At 39.7% G+C, this 23459-nt stretch overlaps 1 protein-coding gene across 1 annotated transcript in view; it reads right to left on the reverse strand.

Annotated features, from left to right (window-relative positions):
- syne2b (spectrin repeat containing, nuclear envelope 2b) overlaps positions 1-23459 on the reverse strand; it is a 122557-nt gene that overhangs the window by 77766 nt on the left and 21332 nt on the right. Inside the window, 35 exon segments of the mRNA XM_051918240.1 lie at positions 70-341; positions 554-709; positions 828-992; positions 6752-6862; positions 6973-7047; positions 7126-7299; positions 7429-7570; positions 7775-7911; positions 8026-8373; positions 8686-8850; positions 8961-9276; positions 9373-9551; positions 9689-10033; positions 10133-10462; positions 11004-11333; positions 11453-11782; positions 12000-12279; positions 14936-15043; positions 15132-15337; positions 15587-15699; positions 15805-16012; positions 16087-16290; positions 16389-16490; positions 16597-16764; positions 16853-17011; positions 17601-17751; positions 18725-18892; positions 19123-19718; positions 21108-21258; positions 21515-21660; positions 21813-21936; positions 22043-22125; positions 22233-22326; positions 22415-22608; positions 23279-23413. Of these exon segments, the coding sequence (XP_051774200.1) occupies positions 70-341; positions 554-709; positions 828-992; positions 6752-6862; positions 6973-7047; positions 7126-7299; positions 7429-7570; positions 7775-7911; positions 8026-8373; positions 8686-8850; positions 8961-9276; positions 9373-9551; positions 9689-10033; positions 10133-10462; positions 11004-11333; positions 11453-11782; positions 12000-12279; positions 14936-15043; positions 15132-15337; positions 15587-15699; positions 15805-16012; positions 16087-16290; positions 16389-16490; positions 16597-16764; positions 16853-17011; positions 17601-17751; positions 18725-18892; positions 19123-19718; positions 21108-21258; positions 21515-21660; positions 21813-21936; positions 22043-22125; positions 22233-22326; positions 22415-22608; positions 23279-23413 (6965 nt within the window).

Raw genomic sequence — 23459 nt, forward strand, 5'->3', positions numbered from 1 at the left:
AATACAGCAATAGCTCAGTTTTCAGTGTGATAAGTACAGAAAACAACTTGCTTAATAGTAAATACTCACGTTCTTAGTGCCTCACGCTCAGTTTTGAGTCTCTCCAGAGTAGCTTTGACTTTCTGGGTCTGTCTGTCAAAATCTGTAACCATCTGTAATTGTGCTTCCTTGGAGTGAACAGAGCTTGCTGCATCCCACAAAACTGCACTCCATTGGGCGCTTAGCTGTTGCATGCCCTCGGGGTCATGAACTGTGCCATTAGTGTCAGTGCCAATGTCTCCATTAGCCTGGTCTTGCCTAGACATCATAGATACCTGTCTCTGGGCACACCTTCTACATTCCTAAAATAATATAACAATACAGTAGAAAATACTGAATGAGCTCACCTCCAGCCATAACTCAGGATTCTTTTACACAAATGATTATTATTAAAAAAAAACAAAAAAAACAACAACACTGCATTTACATTTTAAATAGGCAATACACTACAGAAAAATCAATAATACATAAGGTTTAAGTTCATCACACTGATGTTTTTATGGGGCTGACCCACCTCAGCCTCCTCTAATTGTTTGGCCATGTCTGCAGAGTTCAGAGCAGCTGGGCAAGTTCGAAGGTCCAGTAAATGGAACACTAGTCTTTTTAACTGAGCTTCAAGATCAGTGCTGGACGTGTCAAGAAGTTTCACTGTACTTTCATGTGGTATACCCTAAAAAATAATAAAAGCTTTCTGAAAAGACAGCTGACACAATGCACATTTATTCATGTTTATGTTTATGTTATGTTTATGTATTGACACTGTTTAAATTGATTGATTTAAATATTACCTCAATGAGTACACTTTTTGGTGCTTTTTCAGTCATATTTTTGATCTCCATGAAGATATCCTTCATTGTGGGTCCCTTTGGCTCTTCCTCTTCCTCTTCCTCTGCTGGACTCTCAGAGATTTCAGTGGTGGGACCAACTTGTGGAGAAATATCCACATCTTGATCCTGTGGTTGCAACACATAAAAGATTATCAGAGTAAACTAATTGTTGAACTGAAGACTAGCAACTACAATATTACTTACATAGGATAAAAGATTGTAGACACAGCTGAGAAATTAGAGCAGTAAATGAAGTAAATTCAAGCAATCAAACTCAACCATGGTTAAAAAACAAAAACAAAACAACCCCACCCCCCTACAAAATCAAACTCAAAAGCCATTCCAAACATACTCAGTGCCATAAGGAACTGAAAGAAAATTGTTTATGCCTTCTCTATGAGCATGACAATATTAAAAGAATTCTGTGCATGGTGCAAAATGTGGTGGGATTGTCTCTGTGGTAAGGCAGCCAAATTCACACCAGCATATGAAGACAGAAAAATGAGGCACGGGTGTTAAAGGAAACTTTGTTAGATTGTTTTTTCCATCAGAGTTAAAACATAATGTGTTAGCTGTCCTTGGTAATGGAGACAATTGTATTACTGCAAAAATGTGGATCAATTTCACCCTGCGAACCAAATAATGAAATTGCTTAAGGACACTTTATTTTGGCCCTAAAAGCACACATCCTCAGTTGAAGAACTCCATTAGAGTCCATCATGCAGATGCCACACCATCATGCAGGTTTGTTCCTTTGGGAGAATCATGCATATTAAAGTTACCTGAACCTCAGTGATGCTCTCTGTTTGACTGACTACACTTATGGTTTCTGGGACCGAGGTATGAGAGTCCTGCCCCTCCTCTTGCTGCTCACGACCAATCAATGGCTTTGTGTCACACACCTCTTTATCCTCCTGTTTAGTTATTGGTTCAACATCAGCTTCCACTTCCAGTTTTGCACAAACCTTTTCATTCCCTGAACTTTCTTTGTGGCTGGTTGTTGGAGTTGGTCTCACCTGTGGCTCTTCTGGCATTAATGGAACACCGTCAGCTTCTATTTGATCTTTCTTTCGCCTGGTTGGTGGAGTTGGTAGGACAGGAGTGGTGGAAACTATCTCAGTCTCTGCTTGGCTGTCTTTTCGTCTCAGAGGTGGAGTTGGTTTAATTATGCTCATCTCTTCTTTCAATTTAAAAGCACCTTCGACTACCTCTTTTTCGACTTTGCTATCTTTCCTTCTTGTTGGTGGTGTAGGTTTTGCTATTGTCACATCACTTTCTACTCTACTAATTTTGCGTCGGACAGGTGGAGTTGGTTTAACAGTGGGCTCTTTGCTGTCTTTATGTTCACTGGTTTGTCCATCATCACTTTTTCCTAATTCAGCACTGTAAAATGATGTTTCACTCTCTGGTTTATCCTTACATCTTCTTAATGGTGGAGTGGGTTGAGTCTCCAGATCCACTGATAATCTCTGACCTTCTCCTTTCTCTTTACGTCGTCTTGCTGGTGGTGTTGGTTGAGTCTCCAAATGAAGAGACAGTCTTTGATCTTCTTCCTCTTTGCGTCGTCTTGCTGGTGGTGTGGGTTGGGTCTCCAGATCGAGCGATAATCTTATATCTTCTTTCTCTTTACGTTGTCTTGCTGGTGGTGTGGGTTGGGTCTCCAGATCGAGCGATAATCTGTCTTCTTTCTCTTTACGTCGTCTTGCTGGTGGTGTGGGTTGGGACTCTAAATCAAGTGAAAACCTCTCACTTCCCATTCTCTCTTTACGTCTTCTGCTTGGTGGGGTGGGAAGTACTTCTCCCTCTATCTGTGATTCAAGGTTTGAAGATAACCTATCACCTTTATGTCGTCTGGTGGGAGGTGTTGGTGTGACATCCACCTTATCAAATTGGACCTCAGTTTCACCCTCATTCCGTCTTCTGACTGGTGGCGTTGGTTTAGGCTCAACTTCTATGGATTGTGCTTCATCAACAGATGTGACCTTTTTTGACACCTCCTCCTCAGTGATATGCATGGTGTCCCCACCATCAGGTTTCTTCTCTGCTATTGTTGAGACTTTTACCTTGTTTGATTCTACATCAGTTTCACCCTCATTTTGTTGCCTGACTGGTGGCATTGGTTTAGGTTCTGCTTCTAGGGATTGTTCTTTATCATCTGATGGAGCCATCTTTATCTCTTCTTCCACAATGACATCAATGGCCTCTACACCTTCAGGTTTATCCTCTGATGTTAAGATGTTCACCTTGTTTGATTGGATATCAATCTTCTTCTCATTTCTTCGCCTGACTGGAGGCGTTGGTTTAGGTTCGGCTTCTAAGGAATGTGCTTTTTCACCAGTCTTATTTGTCTGTTCTTTCTTAATAATCTGCATGGCATCTCCATCTTCAGTTTTCTCCTCTGGGGTGACAGCCACTTTCTTTGACTGGCCCTCAGTTTCCTGGTCATTCCGCTGCTTGATTGAAGGTGTCAGTTTAGCTTCAGCTTCTATGGATTGTGCTTCATCACTCAATGAGGTCGTCTTTGCCTCTTCTTCTACAATGACTTCCATGGCCTCTTCACCTTCACCTTTCTCCTTTTGTGTTGAGAGATTTACCTTGTTTGACTGGCCATTTCTTCCCCTGACTGGTGGCATCAGTTTAGGTTCAGACTCCATAAATTGTGGTTTATCACCTGATGGGGTCTTGTTTGTCTCTTCTTCTACAATGACATCTGCAGCCTCTCCAACTTCAGGTTTATCCTCTGGTGTCAGTGAGACATTCATTCTTTCGGATTGTACCTCAGTGTCCCAGTCATTCCGTTGCTTGATTGGAGGTGTCAGATTAGGTTTGATTTCTGTGAATTGTGCTTCACCACCTGATGGGGTCTTTGTCTCTTCTCTCAAAATGACGTCCATGGCCTCTTCCCCTTCAGGTTTCTCCTCTATTGTTGAGACATTCATCTTATTTGTTTGGATTGGAGGCGTAGGATCAGCTTCTATGAATTGTGCTTTATCATCTGACAAGATCTTCTTTGTCTCTTCTTCTACAATGACATCCATGACTTCTCCAACCTGCCTTGTTGGTAGCTTTTGGTTTACTTCAACCTGTTCAGATTGTTCTGATGCGTCCAATGGTCTGTTTGTGTTGGCTAGAACCCCTGTTTCTGTTTCAGCAGATTTTGCCTCATCTTCTGTCTCCATTCTTTCTGATGCTGAACATTCTGATCCCTGAATCTGTGTCTCAGTAGGTTCCCTTAAAGGAGTAGCTTCATGAGCATGACGTCTCTGCATCTCCTCCCCCTCAGGGAAGTCTAGAATAATATATCGCCGTTGGATTTCACGAGGACCATTATTTGTAGTCCAGTTGCCCTCTCTGTCAGCAATTGCAGAATTTGGTCCATTGTTCCAAGAAAGTGTTCCAATACTTCTTGAAGCAGCATCTCCACTGCCTTGTGTTCCAGCAAGTGAAGCTGCGGTTGTTTGCACTTGTCTGTTAGTGTCTATATCGGTGAGCTGTTCTGGTTCTATTGCTGAACTAATTTCTGATACACTCACCATACCTTCCTCATTAAGAAAAGACTGAATACTGATTGCTTCTTTTGCTATGTCAGAAATTTCAGCTTCTGAAGAGGCCAAAGTTCCATCATCTTGTTTTCCCATTGTTTGACACAATGTCTTCTCATTTGCAATAACACTAGGAGAGGCTGTCCTCACTGTATTGTCTGTGTCTACACTCTGTATGTGCACAGTATCCACATCTAAAATGAGTGCAGCAACCCTTTTTGTTTGTGCTTCACCTTCTTCACCAGGTTCCTCTTGAAAATGTGAAATATATGAGCCCTCTTCCTCTTTATCTGATTCTGCAGTCACTGCTTCAGTGTTCACACTCTCCACTCTATCAGCAAAAAAATCTGAGCTGACAACCTCAACAGACAACTGGCTTTCTTGTCCTTTTGTGCTCAGACTTGGAATTCCACAGTACTGAGAGTCTGTGTCTTGCACTGTAGTTTCCAAGCTGTGGAGAGCTGCAGACAAAGAAGTGGACTTCTTTTCATCTGAAATCTCATCATTATCAGTCTTCGTTTCCAAAACAACAGAAATTAAATTCACATTTTCAGCTTCATTTTCAGCAGCTCCATGGCTGCTTGTAGGAACAGCAGAATCATATACTCTTATGTCTGGTTCAGGTATCATCTCCATGGTTAAAGGTACAGTTGTTTTGTCATCAGCCTGTTCAGTGTCAGTTTCTAACATTGGTGGCGATTTTCTTGCAGCATGAACTTCCATTTCTGTTGTAGTTTCTGAAATTACACATAGAGGCATCTTGCTTTCAGGGATTTCAGATGGCTGCACCTTAGCCTGTTCACTGTTATCCATCATTTCGCAGCTCTCAAAGATGAAGGATGAGGTAGAAACAAATTCAGACGAGGAAGTGGACTTCTTTTCCTCTGCAATCTCATCATTATCAGTCTTTGTTTCCAAAGCAACAGAAATTAAATTCACATTTTCAGCTTCATTTTCAGCAGCTCCATGGCTGCTTGTAGGAACAGTAGAATCATACACTCTTATTTCTGGTTCAGGTAACATCTCTGTGATTAATGGTACAGTTGTTTTGTCATCAGCCTGTTCAGTGTCAGTTTCTAACATTGGTGGCGATTTTCTTACAGCATGAACTTCTGTTTCTGTTGTAGTTTCTGAAATTACACATAGAGGTATCTTGCTTTCAGGGATTTCAGATGGCTGCACCTTAGCCTGTTCACTGTTATCCATCATTTCGCAGCTCTCAAAGATGAAGGATGAGGTAGAAACAAATTCAGACGAGGAAGTGGACTTCTTTTCCTCTGCAATCTCATCATTATCAGTCTTTGTTTCCAAAGCAACAGAAATTAAATTCACATTTTCAGCTTCATTTTCAGCAGCTCCATGGCTGCTTGTAGGAACAGTAGAATCATACACTCTTATTTCTGGTTCAGGTAACATCTCTGTGATTAATGGTACAGTTGTTTTGTCATCAGCCTGTTCAGTGTCAGTTTCTAACATTGGTGGCGATTTTCTTACAGCATGAACTTCTGTTTCTGTTGTAGTTTCTGAAATTACACATAGAGGTATCTTGCTTTCAGGGATTTCAGATGGCTGCACCTTAGCCTGTTCACTGTTATCCATCATTTCGCAGCTCTCAATGATGAAGGATGAGGTAGAAACAAATTCAGACGAGGAAGTGGACTTCTTTTCCTCTGCAATCTCATAATTATCAGCCTTTGTTTCCAAAGCAACAGAAATTAAATTCTCATTGTCAGCTTTATTTGCTCCATGGCTGCTTGTAGGAACAGTAGAATCATATACTCTTATTTCTGGTTCAGGTAACATCTCTGTGATTAACGGTACAGTTGTTTTGTCATCAGCCTGTTCAGTGTCTAATACTGGTGGTGATTTTCTTACAGCATGAACTTCTGTTTCTGTTGTAGTTTCTGAAATTACACATACAGGTATCTTGCTTTCAGGGATTTCAGATGGCTGCACCTTAGCCTGTTCACTGTTATCCATCATTTCGCAGCTCTTAATGATGAAGGATGAGGTAGAAATAAATTCAGACGTGGAAGTGGACTTCTTTTCTTCTGCAATCTCATAATTATCAGCCTTTGTTTCCAAAGCAACAGAAATTAAATTCTCATTGTCAGCTTCATTTGCTCCATGGCTGCTTGTAGAAACAGCAGGATCATATACTCTTATTTCTGGTTCAGGTAACATCTCTGTGATTAATGGTACAGTTGTTTTGACATCAGCCTGTTCAGTGTCAGTTTCTAATACTGGTGGTGATTTTCTTACAGCATAAACTTCTGTTTCTGTTGTAGTTTCTGAAATTACACATAGAGGTGTCTTGCTTTCAGGGATTTCAGATGGCTGTACCTTAGCCTGTTCACTGTTATCCATCATTTTGCAGCTCTCAGTGATCAAGGATGAGGTAGAAACAAATTCCAACTGTTCAGACTCCTTCGTCAATGGTGTTACAGTGGAAACCTACAAATGGTATTTATTATACATTATTGCTACACATTTTCCGTTAGCGTGGCTGGATACAACAAAAGTCTATAAATATGTTTTCATGTTTTTGAATGTGAAAATTGTACCTGTGAGTCTAACTGAATGCTTTGAGCCTCTAGTGATAACCTCTGAGCTTCCTGCTTCACCTTCTCTTCAAGATTCTGAAACAGAAACTCATCTGTTTAAACCACTAGACATTTCATTTAAATCACCATCCCACAGAATTGAGTCACACTCACCTTAAGATCCTGTTTTAGGTCATGCATGTGAGTGTCTGCCTCATTTAGAGTTTTCAGTCCGTCTCTTTCAAGTTTGCCAGCCAAATCAGGGCCTAGACAGTCCCTCAGCAGTTCTTTATGGGACAGCGCCACCTGCAGGCTTTTACGCAGTTTAGCACCTTCCTCAATTGCAGCCTAAAGAGTAAAAATGTTGTATGTTTATACTGTAACAGCAACCTTACTTGTTCAAATGGACAGTATACTGCAGGTGCGGTGTTTTGTTGTGTACTCACATACTGTATGCAAATTAAGACACAAACACACCTGCATGGATGAGGCTGAGCTGCAGGGAGGATTTGCATGTGTCATCTGGTTCCATGACTGTATGTTTTGTAAGGCCTGTCTCACACACTGCACGGTGCTGTCTGCACAGTCATTCTGCCTTTCCGACAGTTTCGATCGCAGACTGACAAAAAAATGATGATTCTCCAAAATGCACTTCCAATAAATAAATATTATATTGTAATATAATAAAACATTATACTATAATGGTAAGATAAACATGCTATCAACAGTACAATTAAATAAACTGTATTCAGAATAAAATACATTATTTTTAGACATTTCTGTTTTAAACAGCTTGATAATTGACAGGCATGTTTGTATGTACCTGCAATATTGTTGTGTAACTGCGTCCACTATGGAAATGACATCACTAGGGGGCTCCTCGTCAGGTGGGACCATTCGGAGGGCCTGACCAAGATCACAAACTTTGCCCTCTAAAGCCTCAAGGTCTCTCTCACATGTCTATGAGAAAATAATTTACAAGGAAAATAGTAATGTTTGGATTCACTGACTTTCTCTTTTTAGTTTTAGAACAAATCAATTGAACACAGAATAATTAGTATACTCCCACAATACCTTGAAGCTATGCCAGTTCTCCTGAAGCTGGCTGATATTCTGGCTATCCACTAGAAATCCTAAAGAGTGGTCCTGAGCACGGAGCTCAACCAGGAGGCTCTCTGCCTGCTCCCTCAGAATCTGTGCCCTTCCAGCAAGCCTGAGGTCAATATCACTCAATCTGGCCTCACACACAGCTAACCGTTCCCTCATCTCCTTTTCCGAGGACACGCAGAGGTCATGAAGATGGCTGACCTCTAAGGTCAGTGCATCACAACCCCCTGGAGTGCAAAGGTCCATCAGAGAATCTTTAACGGCATCCAGTTCTTTCATTTCTCTCTTCTCCCTGTCTACGGTCTGAAGAAGTGCCTAGAAAGGATAACAAGCTTACAGTATTACAATAAAATATTTATGATTTTATTAATTAACATACAGTATTTGATGAAAAAAGGGAAAAATATTAGAGCTGTCAAATGATTAAAATTTTTTAATCCAGTTGAATACAAGGAAATACACGCTTGAATTGCTCATGGTAAGAAAATTCCTTATTTAAAGGGGTCAGGGAACTTATTTAACTTCTTTCATTTTTTTTTAAACATTCAAGTTAAAATTAAAATTAAACTAATGCGTTAAACTGACAGTCCTAATAAATACATACAATAACAAGGAATTCAGTCAGACCTTAAGAGTGTTAATAGAGCCTTGTAACTCTTGGCGTTCAGTGGGCAGGGCTCCGAAACCTTTGACCTGCTCTCTCAGCCAATCCTGAGCTACGGTGTGCTGCTCAACTAGCTGAGCACAAACTCGCTCTCTCCGGATTTCCTCTTCAAGATTTACACAAAACTCCTATACAAGCACACATACAAAAGAACTTTATACACATAAATCCAGTTTCTATTATCTATTAGTCACGATTAGTCAGAAATATTTAGCACAGCACTCCTCTACAGCCTTACTATAATTTCTTTGATTAACTCAGGTATGCACTCCTCCATGGTGGCCCAGGATGGATCGATCCAGCTGGAATCACGGGTCAGCTGGCTCATTTCCCTGCCGAGCGCTCGGACAGCAGACAGAGATGGGGTCAGGGCTCTGGTACGGTCTAGCAAACTCTTGGCCTGCTCCACTGTGTGCCTTCGATCCCCTAAACCAGGCCAGGGGAAGTGGTGTGGCAATGCAGCTGTCTGTTGTTTCACCTGCTCCAGACGAGACTGAAGCTGCTCCTTCTGACACTGACAGGACACTAGGCGTTCCACTACACTTTTCAGCAGACTGCGGAATAATATAAAATAATATAATATAATATAATATTTGAATCATCTGTGCTGTGTACAATTACTATTTACATACAGAATTATTATTTCAAACCTATGCAGATCCTGTGCTTGCTGCAGTGTTGCCTTCCACTCCTCCTCTACATTTTTCATTTTCTCAATGAGAGAATGTCTTGTGTCTTCATCAAGATCTTCACGGGTATATAGATGTTCTACTGACCTTTTCAGGTCTGCAATCTTAGAGTTGCCCTCAGAGTGAAGACTTAGAATTGCCTGAAAGACAGAGGGGTATACTTGTTCTTGACTGCCAAATTTTCACCATTTAAATAAGCATTACTCTATGGACATCATCAGCAGAATTTAAAGTTTTCTTCATTTTTTATTCAGTTCCTCCATATTATACTACTTACTTGTGCTTTGCTTAGTCTCTCCTCAATCTGGTCCTGTGTACCATGAGTGCTTTTCCCCAGTGAGTCCAGGCCATCTTTCTGGTTCTTCACCCAGGACCAGGTGATCTCTTCCTGGGAATATACATTCTGAAGCTCCCTTGCAAGAGAATCCTGGAGCTCAGCCTGGTTCTTTAGTTCCTGAGCTCTTGCCAGGACATTCTTCAATTCATCTTCAATGGATCTTAGGTTCAGTTGGATTTCCTGTTTTCTCTTCTCCTCCAGGCCTTCTCGGGAGCACAAACCCTCTGCTTTCCTCCTCAGGGTGGCAAGTTTATAATCTCCCTCTGATTCTGAGTTCAGGATTGCCTACAGTAAACAAACAATTAAAACATGCCAGCGAGTAAGTCAGACTGTTTTTTAAGTACATATCTGTTGAAGGTTGACATATCACACTTTATCTCTTACCTGAGCACCATTCATTCTCTCTTGTAACTGAGTATCTTCACCTAGCAATTCAATCTTCAGATGCTGCTCTTTGATCCAAGATTGAGTGTTCTCCTCCTGTTCCTGAAGATCCTGAAGGTCCTTAGAAAGAGAATCCTCAAATTCTGCTTGGTTTTTCAGCTCTTGAGCATCCATCAAAACTCCCGTCCACTCTCGCTGTAAATCTTGTAATGTCTGTTGGATTGTCTGAAATTTATCCTCTTCTAGATCTTCATAGGAACATAGACTCTCTCCCTTCGCCTTTAAGTCAGCAAGTTTACAGTCCCCCTCAGATTTATGAGCTAGTACTGCCTAAAAAACAAAACCAAGATATTCATCTAGAACATTTCTATCATGCTTTTATTCTTCATTCATTCGTGCAGCCCATCATAGTTTTTATAGCCTTGTTTCTTAACTGAGGAATAAGACCCATCCCATCACTTTATGCACTAGCGGTATTTGTGAAGCTCTACATTTTGAATGCTTAAGATGTGTCAGTTACTTTTAGTCATCTTATATAAGCCAATGTTTGTTTTAAACATAAATAACTAGCTTAAACAATATTTTGACCTGGAAGTACCTACAAATATAGTCAATATGTAAAATATCAACATTTACCTCAAGACCAGAGAATTTCTTACAACATACTGCCATTATTCTTTTAGATAAAGATGAGGCGAGTGGAGTTTTTATTAAGTCACTTGACCTGAGTAGTTGCCCCATTTTCAATAGGCCTCTAACATTTGATCATAAATTAGGCCCACTTACTCACAGTCCCTCCCCAAGCCTCTCACATGTTTGTATCCCCCAATATACAGAAACCATTTAAGGGTTACATATTCCTCTCTATTACCTCAACTCCATTAAGCCTCTCTTGAATGGAAGATGTCACATGAAGGGAATCCAGGATGTCTCTGAGCTGTCTAATCCAGGATCGAGTGTCCTCATCCTGATCACAGAAGGTTTGTAACAATATGTAGAGAGATTCCTCAAGCTTGACCTTGTTCTTGAGCTCTTTGGCAAGTTGTAGCACTTTCCTCCACTCCTCCTCTGTCAATCTCTGGGTTTGGTCAATGTGGCTCCTCCTCTCATTGTCAAGCTCTTTATAAGAACATACAATTTTTCCTTGGCTCTGTAAACTGGCCAGTCTGGAATCTGCTTCATCAGCAAGGTCTAAGACAGCCTAGAGGATATACAAGCATTACTCCCCAACACAATATGTGCATTGCAAGCAAAATTTTCCTTGAGATTTAGGTAGGTAAGAATCATTCAATTAAAACAAACTTTTTCCTCTGCCCTTACCTGTACTTTGATTAGTTTTTCTTGTGGCTGAAGTTCCTTCCCCAGACAGTGTAGCATTTGCAGTTGTTCTCTTACCCAGGATTGTGTGCTTTCTTCCTGGGCCTGTAGATCTTTTAGTTCCCGGGAGAGAGTGTCTTGGAGTTCTGCCTGATGTTTTAGTTGTTGAGCCATATCCAGAACTCTTTTCCACTCATCTTCAATGTTTCTAAAGTTGTGAACGAGCTCCTGTCTTCTGGTGTCCTCCAAAATCTCATGAGCACATAAAGCATCTCCCTCTTCTTTCAGAGCCTCCAGTTTAGAATCACCTTCAGCACTTAGATTCAGAACAGCCTTAAAACAGAGAAACATCCAAATAAGCCTAAATACATTGAGGATATTCTTCAAAAATTGTTTTGTATTTATCAGGAAAACAAAAGTCATACAGGTTTAGAACAAGTAAATTATGGCAGAACTATTATTCCTTTAAATTTAAGAATGTATGAATATATGTTTTTCCTGGCAAAACACAGCTAAAAAAAATCCAAACAATGATGGTTACGAGACCAACCTGAGCCTTCATTTGTTTCTTTTGGCTTGGCGTGTCTGTGCCCATGCACTCAAGTCCTTGCTTTAAATCTCTGATCCAGGCTCTGATCTGCTCTGCATTGGTTTGTAATGTTTCAGTTTGTTCATCGAGGGTCTTGTGGACTTGGGCCTGATTCTCCAAAAGAATCCCCAGGCTGTGGTACCGGTCTATCAGGGTCTCACTGTCTCTAAGGAAAGGGTCTCCCCTCAGGCCACGCATCCTTACAGTGGATAACAGGTCATTGAATGCCTCCATACGACCACTGTGGATTAAGGATAAAAGTAAGAGTTGTGCAGGTTTTATGGGTGCACAGTATAAAGTGTGTGCTCCCCAAAACTTAGCATAGGTCATTCATTCTTTTTGTTGTGGAAAGGCAGTATATGTAATTTAACTGCAATTTTCACAAGCAATAATATATAATTAATATATAATTAATTATATTATATTAAACTAATAATTAATTATATTATTAAATTGTAAAAGTACAATAAATAACAAGGCTTTACAATTTAAATAAAACTGAAATTGCGATATGGCTTAGTGCAGTGATCACACTGATGGTTTAATCTGATGAAGTGCGGCATTGTAGGCATTTTCATCATTTACAGCATCTTGGAGCGGCTCGCAAATGCTGCTCCAAATGAACTCCATCTAATGCTCGAGTTTTGGTCGCTTATAGCATGCATTTTGAACGTGTGCCAGGATAATTTTATTTTCACATTCACACAAATTAAGCATTTTCCTGGACAGAATTTTTAGCATTTTACCAGATTTGTTACTTCTCTTTAAAGCATAAACCTGTGGTCAACTAAAAACAAAAACTTCAATTCTCCCTGTAGTTTTCCACCAAATTAAAAGCTTGAGAGTTTATAGTTTGACATAAATATTAGTATTGTTATTAGTAACTTATAATGTAGAAAAATCCTTATTATCAAATATTCAACTGTATTATTACAAAGGCTATATATTCTTTTATAATAATAATAATAATAATAATAATAATACACTGCTCAAAAAATTAAAGGAACACTTTTTAATCAGAGAATAGCATCAAATCAGTTAAACTCCTGGGATATTGATCTGGTAAGTTAAAGCTGCAGTCCGTAACTTTTTTTGGTTAAAAATTATCCAAAATTAATTTTTGACCAAGTACATATCCAGCCAGTGTTCAAAACTATCTCCTTATCTTAGCTCGATTCACAACGGTAAGCTTGTAATAATGTTTTATAATAAGAGCGACCTGGTGGATTTCCGTGGGAAATACGAGCATGGAGCAGTATGTCACGTCTGTAAACAGAAAGAAAGGAGTCCAAGCTAGTTGGCTTTATCATGTGAGGATGCTGCTTGTAGCGGATCATTTATAGCCTGTTCTCACAGCAGCTGAAATAATTAAACTTATTTTGATGGCGGATTGTAATCCAGAAAGGTCCAAATGACAATCATCAGTGACAACTGGAGATTCACCCGTAGTCAAAGGTGGAGGCCACGGACATTTTTTTCCCTACTCATCTTTTCTTACTGTTTTTCACTAGTTTTGCATTTGGCTAGGGTCAGTGTCACTACTGGCAGCATGAGGCGATACCTGGACCCTACAGAGGCTGCACAGGCAGTCCAACTCCTCCAGGATGGCACATCAATATGTGCCATTGCCAGAAGGTTTGCTGTGTCTCCCAGCACAGTCTCAAGAGCATGGAGGAGATTCCAGGAGACAGGCAGTTACTCTAGGAGAGCTGGACAGGGCCGTAGAAGGTCCTTAACCCATCAGCAGGACTGGTATCTGCTCCTTTGTGCAAGGAGGAACAGGATGAGCACTGCCAGAGCCCTACAAAACGACTTCCAGCAGTCCACTGGTGTGAATGTCTCTGACCAAACAATCAGAAACAGACTTCATGAGGGTGGCCTGAGGGCCCGACGTCCTCTAGTGGGCCCTGTGCTCACTGCCCGGAACCGTGGAGCTCGACTGACAATTGCCATTGAACACCAGAATTGGCAGGTCCGCCACTGGCGCCCTGTGCTTTTCAGATGAGAGCAGGTTCACCCTGAGCACATGTGACAGACATGAAAGGGTCTGGAGAGAGGCAACGCCGCCAGGTTGCACCTCAGACTGTCCAGGAGCTCAGTGATGCCCTGGTCCAGATCTGGGAGGAAATACCCCAGGACACCATCCATCATCTCATTAGGAGCATGTCTTGACGTTGTCAGGCATGCATACAAGCACGTGGGGGCCATACAAACTACTGAGTACGATGAGTACCATTTTGAGTTGCTGCAATGAAATTTCAGCAAAATGGACTAGCCTGCTGCATCAATTTTTCACTTAAATTTTTCGGGATGTCTTTGAATTCAGTCCTCTGTAGGTTGATCATTTTCATTTCCATCAAACGATGTGGCATTCTTTCGTTCCGAACATATTACCCAGTCCATATAAGTATAGATATCCAGCATGATATTTTTCCCCATTGAGATCTGATGTGTTTTCAAAGTGTTCCTTTAATTTTTTTTGAGCAGTGTAATTATTATTTCTATTATAAAATTATTTCTAATTATAAAATTACAATTTGTTTACCTGCATATCATGTGACCACTATGGAAGCTTGTTACAGCCACTGAATAAAACAATTAAAAAAGATAATTGCGACTTTTTATCTCACAATTCTGATTTTATAACACTCAATTCTGACTTTATATCAAGCAATTCTGAGAAAAAAAGTCAGAAGTGTGAGATCGCAATTACCTTTTTTATTTTTTATTCAGTGGTGGAAACAAACTTCCATAGACCACTAACCAACATCAGCCAACAAAGAACATGTTGTTAAATTTTTGAATTAATTAATTTTGTAAAAGAAAAAAAAGAAAAAATACAGAATATGCTTTAAACATAAAAATACAAAATGAACATTTTGAAAAGTGAGTTGTACCTTTCTTTAAGAAACTCCTCTTGTATTTGTCGAAGCTTTTGTCTCTGTTCTGGCACTTGTTCCCTGTGCTGAAGCCAGTCCTTCAAATGGTTATGTTCCACTTGCAAACTAAATACATAAAGACATGAATGGATGAATGAATGGATTGAAACAACATTAACAACCAATAGCTATGATGTGAACTCAGTCCACATACCTGTTGAGGTTTTGGAGGATGTCTTCTAGCTGTTTATGGCGTCCCTGGCAGTGAGCCCTGAGTGTGGCCAGTTCTCCTTCCTGTTCCTGATGCCATGTGGAGAGCAAAGCTTGAGCCTCAGAAGGAATCTTTGCCTGTCCACCTCTCTCAAATCTCTCCTTCAACTGGGCCAGACGCTGTTCTCCTTCTTTAGAGGCCAGGAAACTCTGAATAAAACACAAGTTGTTCAGTATTGTTAAACAGACACTACTACATTTTATAAAGATAAAAAATATAATTATTTGTAATTATGCTTTTGACTAAAGCTGCAAACACCTGGTGACTCTTTCAGCTGAATTGCTGTCCCTGCAATTAGTGTATTGTACAGTAAGTCTCTTTGGTTGAAAAGTATTTCCAAAATGTCCTAACCACAATGGAAACCATAATCACAGAGTTGTGACCTCACTGTTACTCACTGTCAGTCTCTGCATGGATATTTCTACATCCTGCTTCCTCTCAGGGTTCTCAAAACACTCATTTACAGAGAGCTGCTCATCCTGCAACCATTCCTCAAATGACTGGAACTCTTCTGCAGAGAGCCAATGGGACAGAAGGAAAAAACAAAAATGTACATAATTTATGAATTAGTTTCCAAATAATGGCAATGCACTTGCAAAGAATGAAGTTTCCGGACCTTTAATAGTCTGAAGGAAGCTTTTCTCTCCTTGTTCCTTCTTTTGACGAATCAGCTCTCGTGTTTCTGCAATGCTGTCTTTGAGATGCTTGCTGTGATTGGTCAGCTCCTCCAAGGCCTGTGGTCCAGTAATGCTGGACATAAGATTTATTTCTTTCAGCAATGATTCAGCCTGCTCCTCCTGGTCCAAAAGCTGCTCACACAAGTCCTACAAAAGAAAATAAATTCAATTATACACCAAAAGAAAGTGTTTATACATGTCTGTCTGTCTGTTAATCATACCTGTAAATGCGCAGCCAGCTGTGTGCGATCCTCTGAACTGATCATATCTACTGAGGAGCGAATATTGTTCACAGATGATTGATAAGTGTCAATCTTTTCAGTCAAATGAGCTTTAACTGTGAGGAGCTCCTGGAACACGTCAGTGCAGTCAGAGAAGAGTTCTTTCACCTGCTCCATTTTCTTCCTCAGGTTTGTTTCCATTACCTAAGCGAGACAGTATGTGTACGCTTAAAGTTAGGAATAAGTAGGAATTAGGAAAGTACAATCATTTAATAAGAAGAAAAAGTAATCTGCACATTCACCTGTAACTCAAGTGGAGATTCTTTGCTCTGCAGCAGTTCCTGAATCTCTAGTAACTTCTTGTGGAAGTGTTCAATGTTGTCCTCCTGATACTGAATCTCATTCTAATAAACATATAAAGACCCCATTAAATCAAAATTATAGTTTTGTGCCTTTTAGTCCGTGTCTGTGAACATTTTTAAGCATATGAAGCATTTTGTGAAGACACACCTTCATGCTGAGAACCTCTGTCTCACTGCTGAAAGGGTGAGACTCTGAGAAGACGATAAGTTTAGTTGAAGTCCAGCTGTCCACTTCTCCACCCAGAACCAGTTGTTTCTCCCACAACTCCAGGCCTACACGCAGGTTATCCATGTAACTGTCTGTCTTCTCTGACACCTGCCAGAAAGACACACAGATTTACCAAGAAACTAAAATGACTGAATAAAGTGTGATGCACGTGAACAGATGTTTCTCATATACTCACATCCAGCCATGAGTCCACCAAAGCATCTGCCTCTGTCTCAAACGGAGTTTCTGAGCAATCAGGAATTTTCTTCAGCTTAGACTGCAACTGTCTGCACACAGATCTGAACTCCTCCATCTTGGGTCCAAGGCCATTAAGATCCTCCTTTATGCCAACAACCTGCAATATTAACACATACTGTAAATATAATAAAGGACTACACTTAAAAGAAACAGTATGAGACTTAATAGAAAAAGTGACCATGGTGGCCTGATCTAAGCTACTCTTACTAGGTAGGCATGACCCATAACCCTTTAAGAATTTCTTTGATCTTGCCCTTGAACATTGACCCTGCAGTTATTACATTTTCAGTGTAGGCTACACAAAATATTAAATTACCAGTTTTATACATCATAATTACTCTGCAAAGAAAGTCTCATAAATGTACCACAGGATACGAAGGATCTGCAAGCATTACAGTAAGCATCTAAAAGTATAAGAGAAACATTTGCAGTGATTTGTCAGAACAATGAGAGTAGTTTCTTAATTCAGACTAATAAAAGCAAAGATGATGTAAACATAAGACAACAAACAATTCTGAAATAAAAAAGATCTCAGTGTTATGAGTAATGACTGACCCCTGGTGGTGCAAATACAGTATAAAATTACTTTTATGTGAAAGAAACCTGATTGTACTGTAAATTGCAATAGGCAATTATAACATTAGCATACTTTGTGAAGAGTAGGGATTAGTCTGAGGTTGACATACCTTTGCTAGGAGGCGTTGCAGGTTGTCTTTGCCCATGTATGATGCCTGCTCATTGATTGTTTGCTCCGCCCTCTGGAGAGTGTTGCTCAGGTAACTGCGACAGTTCTGAAACTTCTTCAGCAGGTCCATAAGAACAGTGCACTGTTCTTGTCTGTCAAACACACACAAACAAACACACTGGGTTTTCATGTTTTATGGGGACATTTCATAGACATAATGATTTGTATACTGTAAAAACTCTATATTCTATCCCTAACCCTAAACCTACACATTACAGAAAACTTTATACATTTTTACATTTTCAAAGAATGTTACTTAGTATGATTTATAAGCTGTTTTCCCCATGGGGACCAAAAAATGTCCCCACAAGGACAAGGATTTTGGATACTTCCATCTTTGTGGGGACATTTAGTAACTCTCTGGGTTTCTGTCTATCACACTTTTAAGTTTCTCTGTACCACCACATGAAACATGTTAAAAGGGTTCAACCAAAAAAATGAACCCTTTATCCGGTCATCATTTACTCACCCTCATGTCGTTCCAAACCCATAAGACTTCTGTTCATGTTTGGAACATAAATTAAGATATTTTTTAATGAAACATGACAGATTTCTGTCCCTCCATTGAAAGTGCATTCCTTCAAAACTTTGACACTTCAAAAGGCTCATAAAGACAGTGTAAAAGTAATCAATATGAACTGAGCAGTTTAATCCAAGCAAGCACATTTGAACTTTTGGTTACATGCATATATGATGTGCATTTTGTATGTACATTGATTGTCACATTTATATGTGAATATAAATATTAATTAAATTTGTCCATCATATAAAGTGTTCATGTCTCTTCAGAAGACTTGGATTAAACCTCTCGATTCATATGGATTTATTTTACAATCTCTTTATGAACATTTTGAAGTGTGCAAGTTTTGGTGGAATGGACTTGCAATGTAGGGAGAGAAATATTTCAGGTCTAATGAAAAATATCTTCTAAAAATTTATTTTAATTTGTGTTTGGAATTACATGATGGCGAGTAAATAACTAACCCTATAAGGCAGATTTGCCCCAAATGGGCAAATTTCATTAATTTAGTTTTTAATAAATCTCAGCTCTGGTCTAGAACCTACCTGTCAGATATAGCTCTCTCAGTCTCTTCCCAAAGGAAGTCCAGCTCTTCGTTAGCTGGATCAGAGTGCTCTTTCCGTGGAGAGACTTCAGACAGAGCCTTCTTGATGCTTTGGTATTCAGGGCGAAGAGAGTTCAACTGCGATTCCAGATCAGACAGCGCTCGAATCCTAAATACAGATGCACACAGTGTAAGAAAAGTAACCATCTTGAAAAGGACTATCATTCAATCACATTGTTTAAATGAATAAATAATTGAATAATCACGTGCTGATTAATTAATCAAATTAAGCTCAATTAACTCCAGATTAATATTTGCTGAGCCCAAATGAAGACAATTCCAAGACATGTTGGCACACAAAAGCACTACATCATGAGATCGAGGAAAAAATTTCTATACCGGTGCTGTACAGCTGGCATGGTGGGATCCTTTAGACCTTGTTTTTCTGCTGCCATCTGCACCTTCCTCAGCTCAGCCTGCATAGTCTTCCTCCTTAGGCCGAGTCCCTGGTTCTGCTGTTCCTTCTGGAGCTCATTCTGTCGAATCATCAGACGATCATCTGCCTCTTCCACCCTGTGAACCAGGACCCCCACCATATCCAGACAGGAAACAGGGCTCCCGTCTTGGGTCACCTCGAGCTGTGCTCCGCCCAAAAGCTGGTCCAGCTGTGGAGCCTTATCCTTAAGGCTACTTACTCCCTTCCTGATTAATGCCAGCTTAGACCTGCTGTCCTGCAGTACCACATGATCATTGCTAGGGGCGCTCTGCACAGAAGAGACATCGAGCTCCACGGTGCGCAGGGACATGAGGAAACGATCGAGGGCACGGGCAGCAGCGTCGCTCTTGCGCACCTGTTGCCTGAGCCGGTCCAGGCTGGATCTGTGGTTCAGAACCACCTGAGTCAGAGGTGATCGGTCTCGCAGGTCCAGATGACTGGGTTCAGAGTCAAATCGAGACAGACGATCCATCTCTGTCTGGATACTTTCATCTAAGTCCTGAAAATGAGGATGAAAGGTAGATATTTAGATAAAAAGATGGGATGGAGGAAAAGTTTAACATGCAGTGGCATTACTATGGAATCTATTGCATCAAAATTCCTTGTCGCTCAGATATTATATTTAAATAGTAATTGCACAAAGTACTGATAGATGATTTAAATTAATTGCAAATAATCAGAAAGTAAGCTGAGAAAAGATCTCCAACTGATGACATCGCAAAATTGTGGCAGTCAAACTGAACCATGAATTGAACTGAATAGATGTGGCCTTTTGCATATTTTTCCCCCCACTTTTTAAAAATAATTTATTATAGTAAATTAATGTGTGAAATTTATAGCCTTTTACAGCTTGAAATGTGCTTTGTACACTCTTCATGGTCCCACTTTATATCAGGTGGCCTTAAAGTATTAGTTACGGGAAAAACGGAACTGGCGCCGCGTTCGTTCCGTAAGCTGAATAGGGAAGGTGTAGGACATATAGCGTAAGCTTTTTGAAAAATACAGAAGGCGGTCTGGCGGAAGCACTTGCGAGGCGATTATTTGTGTTAATAAAGCATATCCATTTTTATTTTTATTTTTTAGAAAATGACCGATTGTTTCGCTAGATAAGACCCTTATTCCTTGTCTGGTATCGTTTAAAGCCCTTTGAAGCTGCACTGAAACTGTAAGTTTGACCTTCAACCGCTTGGGGTCTATTGAAGTCCACTATAAGGAGAAAAATCCTGGAATGTTTTCATCAAAAACCTTAATTTCTTTTCGACTGAAGAAAGAAGGACATGGACATCTTGGATGACATGGGGGTGAGTAAATTATCAGGAAATTTTAATATGAAAGTGAACTAATCCTATGTAGTATGTACTTACATTTAAATTAATCATTTGATACAATGCCCTTATTGTGTACATACATGTTTTTACATTGTACGTATATTTTAAAAAATAACTGCATGTAATTAGTCTGTAATTAATTTCTGTAATTACATTTATAATTACACTGTTGACCCATCCCTTACACCTTAACTCGCCCTTAAACCTACCCATACCACCAAACCTGTCCCTAACCTTACCCGTATCCCACCTCAATAGCAGCAAAAGTGTTTTGCAATACAATATGAACACAATAAGTACATTGTACTTATTGACATAGTAGTTAATTATATTATTATGTGTTGCATGAGAGTGATAGCAAACAAAACTAACAACATTAACCAAATAAAATGCCATTTGTGTACTTGTACACTTCTCATTTCATTACTCAGTGCATACAAATATTAAATACTCTAAGTAAATATTTTTATGAATAAATATAGCACAAAATAAAATGGTATTTTAAATAGAACCCAATGAAAAATAAGATTTATAAATGAATAAAAATAAATATCTCTCACCTTCACATCTTTTAAAATAGCAGGGTTAGCTAGTGTATAGCCTTTAATGTCTTTGGGCTCTTTGATGAACTTTTCCAGCCTTTCAGAAATCTCAGAGATCTTCAGCGTAATAGAGTCCATGAGCTCAAGTGCTGCTCCCAGTGAATCCACCCTAATGGAGTGCACGAACTTATTTAACAAACAACAATGCACACACAGACAGGCTGGCTACAGGATATTTTCTTTGCAACTCTTTGATTTGAGTGGATCATATGATCCTTTGGGTGACACAGGGTGAAAGAAAAAAAGACGCTATAATATGCTGTTATCTGAATATTCATTTCAGCTCACAAGTTTAAAACACATGCCATGTCTGAACACACAAACTTTCATATGACAGGGTTGTTTTTCTTGATGCACACACATACCTGCCCTGTAACTGTGACCTCTGCTCTCTCCATCTGACAGTGAGCTCCATACGGTCCTGCTCAACAGATCGTTCGTTGTACTGAACACATTGCATACACAGTGTTTCATACTCCTTCCACAAAGACTCTGTCTCATCCCACAGAGACTATAACAAAAAAAAGAGGGGGACAAATTTAGTAATTCCCCTGCCAGTTATAAAAGTTTCTACGGCCTGATTTTTTATACAGCAGTAATTGTAATTAAGCATAATAATATCAAATCACCAACTTTAAAAGTACACAAGACACTGTGCATTACCTTTAATTCTCTCAGTCGTTTCTGCAGGTCTGTAGGAGTGACTGATTCTGAGGGACGATCTCCCAACATGCATTGCTCATTTCTGTTTAGCTGAGCTTGTAATGCAAATCTGGAGCTGCGGTACCTTAGCAGTCCAAGAAAAAACAGATATGAACCATAAGATTCTGACACAATACCACATACAATCATATAAAGAAACACAAGCAATATTCTCTTTTTTTTACCCATACCTGTCTTCTTCTGTACTCGTTTGTTTCACTATCTCTCTCTTCTCCACAGTTCTCGTTCGCTGGGGGCTAACTGGTGTAACAGCCTAAAACAATATCCCCCAGTCACAAAATGCACCAAAGATAAATTTCTCAGGGACTAACTTTATTATATAAAAACACGTGTCCTAAAAAAATATTCATATAGTTGTACCTCAGAAACAATAACTTCTTTGGGCTTCTCAGCTGGTGGTGAGACTGTAGGTGCTTTCTGAGTGAGTGGCTCTTTTGTTTGCTCTGTTTGTGAACTATTAGGCATAAAAAAAAAATTAATGCTAAAATGTTTTATCAGACAAAAATAACTTATATGAAAAAGGCTCTTTCTCCTTCTTTTACCCAGTGTCTGGAGGAGGTGTATCTCTGTCTCCACTAAACTGCCGCTGGATGGCAGCAAGCTGTCTTTCACATTCTCTGAGTTGGGCTTGTGCGAGCCTGTGTGCGTCCTCAGGGCTCAGAGTATCACACAACTCCCTCAGAGCTTCAAGCTGCTGCCCTGCCTCTGCCAGACTGCCCTCTGCTGAAAAACAAGCCTGCAGGAAGAAAGACAAAACTGTATCACTGAACCTACAGTATGTAAATTATTATCATCTTCATTTTATCATTTAACATTTTTTATTTAATGCTGCTATACATTATTGTAGCAGCTGTTTTTATTTTGCACTATTTTGCTGCCTTGCAACATGCAAACACTGGTAATAAAAATGTAGGTATGTGTCATGCCAAATGAGTGAGTAGTAATGTGGTTAAGAGGTTAAGGGTTTAGTTCAGAGGAAATAGAAAGTAAAGAAAGAGAGAAATTCATCCCCAGACCCATTATACCATCTGACTGCAGTCAGGGTGGTAGTAACTTTACCTCTCCTTTTGATTCTGATATTGATTCAGGCCTAAGGTTGAGTTTTTCCCTCTTAAAGTGCATCTCACATTTCTCAACCATACGGTTAAAATGCAGGCGGGTTAACTCAAATCTGAGTTGCCTCAAAAATTCTGATATTTGCACGCGAACAGCCTAAAAATATTAAATAAAAAAAACACACAGCAGCAAGCACACAATCAATGTTTGAGTTAATGTTAACTTCACATACAGTTACATATACTGTCGAGCATTTCTGTTAGTGTCTAAAACAAAAATGGTTAATAATATTGCAATACAGTCACACTGCAGATAAAGACAAACAAGCACTAATATTACTACACAGATACCTTCCACTGTGTTCTAACAGATTGCTTGAAAAACTCCATGTCTCTAAGTTCAGATGGGGTACAGAAAGCTTCCATCCCTTCTGCAGCCCTCAAAAACTCTTCAAGGAGTTCAGGGTCTAGAGTCCGGAGCGTCTCCTGAAAAAACAAACAACACAGATACTTGGGAAACTGAAACACTATC

Source organism: Ctenopharyngodon idella, chromosome 13 (genome assembly GCF_019924925.1).
Source record: "Ctenopharyngodon idella isolate HZGC_01 chromosome 13, HZGC01, whole genome shotgun sequence".
Lineage (NCBI taxonomy): Eukaryota > Metazoa > Chordata > Actinopteri > Cypriniformes > Xenocyprididae > Ctenopharyngodon > Ctenopharyngodon idella.